The sequence below is a fragment of the Vipera ursinii genome, assembly GCF_947247035.1.
Source record: "Vipera ursinii genome assembly, chromosome: 1".
Taxonomy (NCBI): domain Eukaryota; kingdom Metazoa; phylum Chordata; class Lepidosauria; order Squamata; family Viperidae; genus Vipera; species Vipera ursinii.
In genome coordinates this window covers 341,467,677-341,479,940 of record NC_139512.1, presented here as the reverse complement: position 1 = coordinate 341,479,940, position 12,264 = coordinate 341,467,677, and the positions used below count along the sequence as shown (strand labels likewise).

Genomic DNA, 12,264 nt, shown 5'->3' with positions numbered 1-12,264 from the left:
CTACATTGATATCAATCTGTGTCTAATGTTTTAAAAAAAGGGGGAAATAAGGCTGGACGAATCTGTGGTTACTCAGGAGTGTAGTTTTACCAGATGTTTTTAATCATATAGATTCCCTAGTGCAGGACCAAATCCAATTATGTTGGATTTGGTCCTGTGCTTACAGCAAGGGTGGTACAACTCTATTAAAACAACAGCTTTGCACGTTGAAGGTCCTAGATCAAAGACCCTGACATCTCCAGGGAAAAGGACTAAAGAAGTCCTTGAAAGTTAGCTGTCAATCAGGGAGGACCGAGAAAATAGTGCTAGGGTGGACCCATAGCATAAGCCATAATGGAATTGTCAGATTTAGGGCAAATGAGATATGTGAACACAGCCATGGTATGAAAACAATTTTGACTTGGCATGATGTGTGAGCCTATCTATACAGCCTAAGCTTTAGAGTGAAGGGCTCCATGACCAAAAATGATTTGGAACCACTGGTCTAAGGTACTTCATAGGCTAATGCAGTTTGCCTGGCTGAGTAATTCTGGGAGTTGAAGTCCACAAGTCATAAAAGGGCCAAGTTTGAAGACCCCTGGGCTAATGCAATTAATTACATAGAACTGCTAAAGTGAGGTTTGCCAGTTTCTGGCAAAAAAATTCATAAATCACAGTCACAAAACTGGGACTTTAAAATGGCTGTAAATGTGAGCTGGTTGACAAGCACCCAAAATGCAGTCACATGAACGCAGGGGGGAGGCATCAGAACTTTGAATCTGGATCATATCCCTAGGGAAGTCTGTCAGAACTCTGAATGGTTGCTAAGTAACAGGTTGTAAGTCAAGGTATACCGGTACCTGTAGTTGTAAGTCTAACCACTTCATTGGCATTTCCAGCTTAACCCCATTCTATTTTTTGGAGTACAAAAGTACGCAACTCCAACCACCCGATAGGCATTATTTATAGTATATGCCGGTATTACAATGCAATGGCTCGACTGGCTGAATGGGTGGCTGGATAGTTTACTCTCATTCTGATAATTCTCAGTGTATGATCAAAAAATGTCTGTGGCACAAGGGTACCATACATTGCCAGGCTTTCAGATTTTGGGGTTGGGGGAGTTTGAGCTTCACACTGAACATAACACAAAAGACCAACACAGGACAAGCATGGACCTTGAGTACAAAGTAGCATGAACCAACGAAAACACAGCAAGGAAATTCTCAGCACTTGTAAACCTTAAAATAATTAAGACACCACAACCACACTAATTGCTAACTTCCTAATCTAATATTTGATCCGGATTAAGGGATGCAACTGTGGATTCCTTGTGAATATATATCGGAGGTAGTGACCCTTTGAGAGCTGTATGCAACGAAATTTCATTTTGATGTATGCCGATTGGTGTGCATTCAAAGTGACAATAAAGTTATCATCATCATCATCAATGGCAAAACAGATTGTCAAAGTACATTACATTCTTCTCCCCGCTTAGTATCCCCGTTTCTACTTCTTCCCTTAGGATGGTGCTATAGGGCATCACATGCCAAAACAACTAGACACCAAGATAATTTCCCCATGCCATTACTCTGTTGAACACCTAATTCCCACAACACTATCTTAGGCCTAGATATTTACTAATATAGTAGGCTGTATTGCTATTATCCTTCACGTCTTCCTCATCTTCTCATCTTTCCTCTGCCTTCTCCTATTGGTATCTTATGATCTATCACTTTGTTGTTTGTATATACACTGAGAGCTTATGCACCGGAGACAAATTCCTTGTGTGTCCAATCATACTTAGCCAATAAAAATTATTCTATTCTATTCTATTCTATTCTATTCTATTCTATTCTATTCTATTCTATTCTTACTCTTCCCCATCCTATTATTCTATTCAGTGCTTTTTTTGTAAAAGAAAAAGGTGCCGGAACTCACACATGTCATACAACCCGCCTTGCCTACCCTACAAGGTTCCATCCAAAAAAGGTGCCGGAACTCCGTTCTGAGCGTTCTGTGAGAAAAAAAGCCCTGATTCTATTCATGGCAGGTTTGTGAACATAGATGTGCCATGGTATTGATCAAAGGATAGCGCCTCAGGAAACAGGGATAATCTACCGCTGAAGACACTCAGCCAAAGACAAGGGCGACGTTACCCTCCCGCCTTTGTAAACTGGGCTTCCCGAAGCATCCGCGGCTGGAAATGCAGAACTCCACCCCAGCATTTCCAGCCAAAAGTAAAGGTAAAGGTTCCCCCGCACATGCGTGCTAGTCGTTTCCAACTCTAGGGGCCAGTGCTCATCTCCGTTTCGAAGCCGAAGAGCCAGCGCTTGTCCGAGGACGTCTCCATGGTCATGTGGCCGGCATGACTAGACGCCAAAGGCGCACGGAACGCTGTTACCTTCCCACCGTAGTGGTCCCTATTTTTCTACTTGCATTTTTACGTGCTTTCGAACTGCTAGGTTGGCAGAAGCTGGGACGAGTAACAGGCGCTCACTCTGTTAGGCGGCACTCGGGATTCCACCCGCCAAACTGCCGACCTTCTGATCGACAAGCTCAGCGTCCTAACTCACTGAGCCACCGCGTCCCCTTTTTCCAGCCAAAGTCACCCTCAAAACAACCAGCTGCGCAGGGCGCACCGCTTGAAACAGCCCATGCGCCAAAAGCGCTTTCGGCGCTTTCTTTCAAAGGGGGAGGGACGATGGAGGAGGCGGAGTCTGGGGCGACGACCTTGGTTTCCTTTCCTTTTTTCCCCCTCCCTCCCTTCCGGGCTTCCCCCCACGTGAGTTCTGCCTTGCTCCGTCTTTCTCCGGCCTTCACCATGCTGGTCGCCCGGGCTTTGCGATCCGCCGTCGCCGCCGCCACGCGCTCCTCTCTGCCGCTGTTGCCTTTGCAGACAAGCGCGCCCCGTCCCGCGGCCGCCGTTATTGCCGCTGCGGCCGCTCGGCCATTCACCCGCTCGCTCTGGGTGCTCCGCGGCTCCGGAAAAGGCCTTCCCGGCCTTCTGCGAGGCTCACCCTCCGTGTCGTGCCATTGCGGCGGCCTTCATACCGAAGGTGAGAGAAAGGATGAGTCGCGGGGGAGTCGGGAGCCGGGCGAGCATTCCCTTTACTCCCGCGGAAGCAGCCCGGCTCCTGGGTTAGGCGCGGCCGATCTGGAGGGAGTCATTGGATTCCGTCGGGGGTTGCTTTCCGCTCCTAACCTGCTCCCAGCAGGATCGGAGTTATGCTAGGGCTCGAGGGGTGCTGGAGAATAAGAGGCGAGGATTAAAAGAATTGGGATGACGGGTGAACGACCCGAGGAGCTTTAGATGCTGGTGCTCCAAGGTTAGCCTCGTTAAATTTATTTATTTATTTGATTGATTGATTGATTGATTTATATACCGCCCTTCTCCCGAAGGACTCAGGGCGGTGTACAGGGCAATAAAAATAAGAATACAGGATACAAGATTTAAAGTTAAATGATTGTGCCCAGTGTAGTAAGTTAGTTAAAAACAATGTTAAAACCCCAAACCCATCAAACCAGGTGGCTCATTCCTACGTCGATGCTTTACTACTAGGACAACTTAGTTTGAATCTCGAAAAGGTACGCGGGAGTGGTGGTGAGGGGCCCATGCGTTTTGTTTTTTTGCCTAGAAAGGTCGTTAGGGACGAGTTGGAGAAGACACACGTAGAAATTGAGTAAAATAGCGAGGCGCAAATTGCAACCCCGCAAGACATGTTTTCCGCATCAAGGTGTGCACGGGTATTAACTGGCGCCATGTGCGTGCAGTAAAATCCTATCTTGATTCGGCTTGTACAGAGCTCACGTGGGTTGTTTTAAGGGGAAATGGGCTGCAGGTTGGAGAGAGGGGGAAAAGAAGAGCACAAACCGAAGATCATCCATGCAAGCAAAATCTTACTTTCTTCCAGTCATTACTGGCCCTTTTCAGATTTTCTAGATCTAGTACTATTGCAAAGGTCCTTCCTTCCCCGAGGAATTCTGGGACCTGTAGTCTGCACATTTCTGGAGGACACTGGTTGGGGAAGGTTGATCTAAAACTTGTGAGAAGTACGGTGGCTGAAAAGCTTCATCTAATATTGGTCAGCCATGAAGACAATGAATTCCAGACTAGAAACTATTTGGAATAGGATTGAAAGTAACATTTGGAGTTCTGTAATCCCCTTGTGCAAACCTGTATAGTTTCCAGTATAAAAAATACAATTGGATGCATCTCGGTCTGAATAACTGTGGTACAGTTGCTCAACAGTGAACAGTTGCTCAAAAAATAAGAATCTGATTATAAAGGGATTGGATAGCTAATGATTTGAGATTCCTGTTTTCATAGCATCTGTGGGAATCTTGTCCCATGTAATAAATTATGTAATAATTTTTGTGAACCCAAAGCTTTTGGGTACTTAAGCCTAGAATTGAAGATTACGTGAGATTTTTATCCATAGGTTTGACGAAGGTAGAGCTGTTGTCTGTTACTGATGGTAAGCTCCTTTGGGCCCAAACCTATGGTAAAAAATAAAAACTTCATTTCTTGGCAACATTGTAGATGGGCTTCTTGGACACCTTTCAGCATTTTTTGCTGTCAGTTTAATCTACACCAGAATTAGGATCAGATTCAAAACTACTTAACTTTTTTCTGCATGGACCAAAGTTAACTGGTGTGGGGATCTGCTGTGATTAAGTGTTACAATGCTTTAGTAATTAGTAATGTCATTGTGGGACTCACACGCTGGAAGTAGCACTCGCTATATTGAGTACAGTTTGGATGCATAAAATGAACTAGCTGCTGTTCTTCCCAATCTGTAGGTGACAAGGCTTTTACTGAGTTTCTAAATGATGAAATCAAAGAGGAGAAGAAGATCCAGAAACACACATCCCTGCCGAAGATGTCTGGAGGGTGGGAGCTGGACATCCATGGCACTGAGGCCAAGCTCACACGGAAAGTGGCTGGGGAAATGTAAGTGGGCAAGAAGGTTGGCTAGTTACCGAACCTGCTTTCCGGATTTCAGGGGAAAGTCCATTGCTTAAATATTCTGGAGCAGGGGTGTCAAAATGCCGGCTTGCGGGCCGGACGCATCACATGCAAGCCACCCCCGCCCCATTGCCAGCAATGGCAAAACCGTACCGATACGTTGCACGATGTCACATGACGTCACGAGTTTGACATGTCTGGTCTGGAGAGATTACATTTAACATAGAAGAATCACAAGTCTGGAGGAAGCCAGACATTTGCAGAAGTTGTATTGGGCAGAGGTTCTTAACTGGACCGAATTCACCCATTGATGATCTGGGCCTGAATATGGATTAGAAACTGGGTCTGCCCCACACTAGTAGCATTCTCACCCTTATACCACATTTGTTAATAGAGTAATAGTTACATGCATAATGTACAGACATAACAAGGTTGATAGATCAGAATCAGACTGCTGCAGATCAGTAGATTTGATTGTTGTTGTTAGCTGCGGAGTTGTGTCCAACCCATCGCAACCCCATGGACAACGTTCTTCCAGGCCTTCCTGTCCTCTACCATTTTCTGGTGTCCATTTAGGCTCACGCCTATTGCTTCAGTGACTCCATCCAGCCACCTCATTCTCTGTCATCCCCTTCTTCTCTTGCCTTCAACCTTTCCCAGCATTAGGCTCTTCTCCAGTGAGTCCTTCCTTCTCATTAGGTGGCCAAAGTATTTTGAGTTTCAACTTCAGGATCTGGCCTTCTAAAGAGCAGTCAGGGTTGATCTCCTCTAGGACTGACTGGTTTGATCGCCTTGCAGTCCAAGGGACTTGCAGGAGGAGGAGGAGACTCGCAGGAGTCTTCTCCAGCACCATAGTTCAGTAGATTTGATTACTATGTGACAACTCTGGCAATACGGTAACTAAATTTTAAGGATTGATTAATAGGGCTTCAGACTGAGGCAATTCATTTGAACCTGTTGCTGGGTCAGTGTGCGTTACAGTTTTTGAGAAATTGGAAGCCTTGGAGGTCATGTGTTACAGTCAAGGCTGCTCTCCTGCATTAATCTTGGTTTGTTCATTGTTGGTATGTTGTTCCCTAGGATCACCGTTTCCTTCAATGTAAATAACAGCATTCCACCAAGCGCTGATGAACCCCCAGAAGGACAGAAGGATGATGAGGCAGAGGTAAAAAAAAAGTTCCTTTGTTTGGGGGCAGGGTAGGACTCGGCAGTGTAGACAATCAGTGAAGCATTTATGTCCTTGTGAAAGATCCTAGTTAAAAGCAGGTGACCTTCATAGCTCAATGAAGGTGATGAACTTTCCCCCAAGTCCTCTTCATTGCAACGCTAACAGGAGCTACATTAGGCTCCTTGAAAAGGAATGAAATATATGTATATGTACACACACACACACACACACACACACACACACACACGCATACATATGTCAAGTGTTTTTTTGAACACCCTGTGTCAACCCAAACCAAATATGGGTCTTTTTTCTTCTTTTGCCTGTATCAGCCCCCAAACTAGGGCCATCCACAGTCGCAGCTGTGACGATTTTGTTGGCAATCCAAATTTGGCATACAAAGCAAACTCATGGGGAAGCCAAATTCACTTGACAGCCGGGTTACTAACTTAACAACTGCAGTGGTTCACTTAACAAATGTGACAAGAAAAGTCATAAAACAGGGCAAAACTCACTTAACAAATGTTTTAACAGAAATTTGGGGCTCAATTGTGGTCATCAGTTGAGGACTATCTGTAGTTCAGACTTTGAATAATCAATAAAGACCTTACAGAAACATAGCTTGATTTCGTTTCTACAGTATAAAGAATGAAAATAGATCAACCTCATGTCTGGACATGCCCAGTACAACAGATGCTCCATTATCTTTGTGACAATAATTACTTAATTGTATGTTACATCTATTTATTTCAGCATTATTTGCATAGTCACAATGCAGCTTTTTGTGTTATTTCTTATTGCACAAATGGCATTGATGCAGATGACATACAGTATTTTGGATACAATAGGCATCTGGAAATGGTAGGCAAAAGGCTCTGCTTTTACTGCAGTGCTTTACACAAAGCATAATTCTGCACAGAGTACCTTAATTTCAGAAGACTTGGAAGCATTTCGGGGGAATCAGGTCTGTGCAGCTTCCTATGATGAGAACAGGATGGGAAACAGTTTCATCCATTTCATCCGAATTGCTGCAATCAAATACGATCTGGTTGGTGTCGTTGGTTCTGAGGTTTACGTTGTTGTCTTCCTTCTACAGCCTGAGCTGACATCCACCCCAAACTTTGTTGTAGAAGTAACCAAAGATGATACCAAGCAAACTCTTGTGCTAGATTGCCATTACCCTGAGGATGAAGTGAGTGTGGTCATTTTCTCTCTCTTGTCTTCCCTAAATGAAGTCCTCTTGTCCAGGGTTGGAAATCAACATAAAACAGGAGATTGTGATGAAGTAGATGTTTTAACTAAGCTTTCTCCATCATTGCTGACATTCCAACCAGAAGAAGGATTTAGGGAATGTAATATAATCAGTTTTGCAAGGTCAGAAATGGTGCACTGAACATATATGTTTAGCTTTCTATTTAGGTAAACGGAATATCAGAGCTAAATGCCCTTGCAGATATTTTTTTTGAAACTCCCACAAGCTCCACTGTGCATGGTGAATAAACCTGGATTGAGAAAGCTTTAATCGGGAATACCTGTGCACCAACTAACTGCATCATAGCAATAGTAATAGCACTTAAGCTTATATACTGTTCTATAGTGCATTAGAGCACTCTCTGAGTGGTTTACAAATGTCAGCATATTGCCCCCAACAATCTGGGTCTTCATTTTACCAATCTTGGAAGGATGGAAACTTGAGTCCTGAGTCGGGATCAAAATCCAGGCTGTGGGCAAAATTTGTCTGAACTACTGCATTCTAATCACTGCGTCACAGAGCTCGTGCAATATGGTGTGTTATTTATGGGCAGTCTGGATTCACTCTGCTGGAAAATGTTTTTTTTTCCTTTTTTTATTGCATTATACTTTATATTAATTATTTTTTTAGTTCTTAAAAATTTGAAGAGAGGATGCTTGATCAGACTAAGGTAAAGGTTCCCCCGCACACGCGTGCTAGTCGTTTCCGACTCTAGGGGCCGGTGCTCATCTCCGTTTCAAAGCCGAAGAGCCAGTGCTTGTCCGAGGACGTCTCCGTGGTCATGTGGCTGGCATGACTAGATGCCAAAGGCGCACGGAACGCTGTTACCTTCCCACCGGAGTGGTCCCTATTTTTCTACTTGCATTTTTACATGCTTTCGAACTGCTAGGTTGGCAGAAGCTGGGACGAGTAACAGGCGCTTCCTCTGCTACGTGGCACTCGGGATTCGACCCGCCAAACTGCCGACCTTCTGATTGACAAGCTCAGCGTCCCAACCCACTGAGCCACCGCATCCCTATGATCAGACTAAAAGCCCATCTAATTCAGATTTCTGTTCCAGCAGCATCCATCCAGATATGCCTTTAGAAAAACCCACAAGTGCGACTCCTTCTCTTGTTTCCCAATGACGCTCCCCCATCTTCACTCTTGAGTGTGCTACTTTGTTGAGAAGGAAGCCACTGCTAATACAACCAGCAGCTTCTTTTGAACAAGTGTTGGTAGTGTTCTCTGAGCTTGGCTGTCGGCTTGCAGACGTTTCATTACCCAACTAGCTAACATCATCAGTGCTACTGAGTGTGGGAGCTGCACTGGTGATATTACCTAGTTGGGCAATGAAACATCTGCAAGCCAACAATCAAGCACAGAGAGCACCAAGGATTCCATAGTTCAACCCTGAGCTAGAGATATTGTCTTCTTTTGACTCTGCAAAATAGGCCTGTTGTGGGATGGAAGGGAATTTCCCTAGACGCACAATGTGTATAATGCAAGTCCTCCCAATCATGAGGGCAGATGGCTGGATCATATGATGCCAAATTAGATGTTTGTAATGGAACAGGTGGTTTGACTTGTGCAGAAGCACTCTGCTGTGGTTACAGTAATACACCAAGTAAGTAAGAAAGTCTTCATATTGTATAGATCATAAGTGTTCTATAGTTTATAGGGAGTAAATAATATGAATTGCTTGGTAATGACTTGGTTTTTCACCCATCCCATTTGAATTGTTCTGCCCAGCAGATTAGCCACAGTGGAGAAGGAGAAAGTGATATTTTTTCCATCCAAGAGGTCAGTTTCCAGCCTACTGGAGATTCAGAATGGCAGGACAACAACTATACTCTCAACACTGACTCTCTAGACTGGGTAAGAGAATTTGTAATTCACTGTGTAAGTTTTTATGAGTTTGTTTATAGGAAATGACTTTCTTCAATTTTGTAGCCTCTAAATAGGCTGAGATTGCAGTTCTCTCAGCCAGCATGAGTTGGCTGTCTGAGATTTCTAGAAGTTGCAGTTTCAACAAATCTGGAGGGTGCCAGGTTGACAAAAGTATAAGAGTGTGTACTGCAGGCATGGCGAGTGAAGGAGGTGCTGGAATCACACCACACAAGAGACTAGGCTAAAACAGATTGGATGGTTTATGAGTCAGTTTCTTGTTTGGAACCAGCCAATGTTGTGTTAACCAGGTTGTTGCCTAAAGCCAAAATATGGTTTGGGTATAGCATCTGGGTTGAACATTGTAGTGGGGTTCTCATTACTGAGCTGCTGCTAAGAAACCTGAAGGGACCAATTCAAGATGTCACATGGAGTTAAGCTCAACTCAAAAGAGAGGTTATTTTTTGAATCCAGGTTTAGAGTTTATTTGGTGTGACTCCAATCATTGAACATTCCTACTTGAGACAAATGGTCCTCCCATCATGGATCCCACAATTTAGGACAGATTGAAAAAAATAGGGATTTCTCTCCCTGTGGAGTGTTTTATAAACTTGAAAAAAACTCAATATTTTATCTATATTTAAAGACTTAGTTGGTATTAAGTGAATACAGCTAGGGTTGGAAGTGCCACTAACCTTATGACTTGTGGACTTGCATGCTTGGCTGAGGAATTCTGGGAGTTGAAGTCCACAAGTCATAAAAGGGCCAAGTTAGAAGACCCCTGTCTTAAATAGTCTGGTACCATAGCCCTGGAGAACTTTTTTACTCAAAGGTTTTCTTGAGCATCTGATAAAGAAGCTCATGAAAGCTGATAGTTTTTATTTTAATTTAATAAATGTAATGAAGTACATTTGTTGGAAAAAGTGTTACGAGACACCTGTTTTCCCCACCATAGACTGACTGACACAGCTGTCCTTCTACAATGTGTGCATTTCTTGTGTTCTTCTTACATGTTCTCAGGCCCTGTATGACCACCTGATGGATTTCTTGGCCGACCGAGGGGTGGACAATACATTTGCAGATGAGCTTGTGAACCTCAGCACAGCCCTGGAGCATAAAGAGTACATTCGGTTCCTTGAAGATCTGAAGCATTTTGTCAAATGTCAGTAGGCTGAATGAGCTGTGTGGAGGTCAGTCTTTCTTTCGAGGGAGTTTGAGAGTGGATTACTTTTTGCCCTCCAAAACCTGGACTCTAATTTTAAAACCCCAGGAAACTAGAGAAGAGAGAATTGAAGCTTTTCTCTGGAGTTGATTATATCCACTTGGGGGTCAGAGGGGGAATGGGACATTGCAGCCATTCTGCAACTGTAGACCGTCCAGCTGTCAACTAGTTTGTGGAGGTTTGTACAGTTTAAAAAGGAAAAATAAATAATGTGAAAATAAAAAATAATGTTGAACTATTATTGTAAATGTGTATGCTTGGCTTTCTTCCAATTTGATGTGGTTCAGATATATGGAGTTCCTACCCAACTGCAGAACTCAACCTGGATTAACTGAATGTTGCCATGTTAAAATCAACATTAATATGCTTTACCCAAAGATACTGAACATGCTCACCAATAAAGGAGAATATTTGTAGCTCAAGGTTGAAGTAAGAGATCCTTGGTACTCTCTGAGCTTGGTTGTTTTCTTGTAAACGTTTCATTACCCAAACTAGGTAACATCATCAGTGCTGAGCACTGCTCTGCAAATGTCTGCAAGAAAACAACCAAGCTCAGAGAGCACCAAGGACCCCTCGGATACTTGCTTTTATAGCTTGATTTGATGGCTTAGTTCCCACAGCATGCTAAAATATTTCCTGGATCTGCGTACCTGAGCCATGTGGTTTAATGTAGCCTAGGAAATTAGGGAGGTGTTTTTATATTTAAGGGACACGGTAATTCAGTGGGTTAGGATGCTGAGCTTGTCGATCAGAAGGTCAGCAGTTTGGCGGGTCAAATCCCGAGTGCCGCATAACAGAGTGAGCGCCTGTTACTCGTCCCAGCTTCTGCCAACCTAGCAGTTCGAAAGCACGTAAAAATGCAAGTAGAAAAATAGGGACCACTACGGTGGGAAGGTAACAGCGTTCCGTGCACCTTTGGTGTCTAGTCATGCCGGCCACATGACCACGGAGACGTCCTCGGACAAATGCTGGCTCTTCGGCTTTGAAACAGAGATGAGCACCGGCCCCTAGAGTCGGAAACGACTAGCACGCATGTGTGGGGGAACCTTTACCTTTTTTATATTTAAGCATTTATGCAATGTATCTACTACTTCAGTCATGGTGGTTTGCAAGTATGACCATGAGAATCTTAGTAATAATGCACTAAGCAGTACATTGGATTTAACAAGGCATGCACATCTGTATAGCAGGGTTGTGTCATGCTTCAAGTGCAGAAACAAAACTACAGGTACTCATCAACTTACAACCACAATTGAGCCCAAATTTTCTGTTGCTAAGCAAGACATTTGTTAAGTGAGATTTGCCCCATTTTACAACCTTCCTTGCCACAGTTGTTAAGTTAGTAACATGGTTGTTAAGTGAATCTGCTTCCCCATTGAGTTTACTTGTCAGAAGGTTGCGAAAGGTGATTACATGACCTTGGGACACTGCAACCATCATAAATATGAGCCAGTTGCCAAGCATCCAGATTTTCATCATGTGACCATGGGGATGCTGCAGTGGTCATAAGTGTGAAAAATGGTCATAAGTCACTTTTCCAGTGCTGTTGTTACTTTGAATGGTCAATAAGTGAACTGTTGTAAGTCGAGGACTACCTGTATTCAGGTCAGGATAGGAGGAATGCTCACATATCACCCATTTGGAGTTCCCTAAAGCAAAGGTCTCCGACCTTTTTGGTTTGGCGGCCTGGAAAGGGAAGCAGGCATCGCTATGTGCGCATGTGCAAATGGGCCACGTGCAAGCGCATGTGCACACACAAATGGCCACATGTGAGTGCATACACACGTGCAAATGGGATGCTCGGGGCA

At 44.0% G+C, this 12,264-nt stretch overlaps 1 protein-coding gene across 2 annotated transcripts; it reads left to right on the top strand.

Annotated features, from left to right (window-relative positions):
* The first annotated feature begins 2,731 nt into the window (after positions 1–2,731).
* On the top strand, positions 2,732–10,697 carry C1QBP (complement C1q binding protein). 2 transcript variants are annotated; one of them, XM_083368818.1, is made up of 6 exons: positions 2,732–3,038; positions 4,783–4,933; positions 6,029–6,113; positions 7,213–7,308; positions 9,100–9,225; positions 10,255–10,697. In XM_083368818.1, exons 1-6 carry the CDS (start codon positions 2,804–2,806, stop codon positions 10,402–10,404), a joined length of 843 nt encoding a protein of 280 aa, XP_083224944.1. In that variant the 5' UTR covers positions 2,732–2,803; the 3' UTR covers positions 10,405–10,697. The 2 variants fall into 2 exon arrangements, with proteins under 2 accessions (XP_083224944.1, XP_083224945.1); XM_083368819.1 differs by having other exon boundaries at positions 2,733–3,038; positions 9,103–9,225.
* Positions 10,698–12,264: the final 1,567 nt, after the last annotated feature.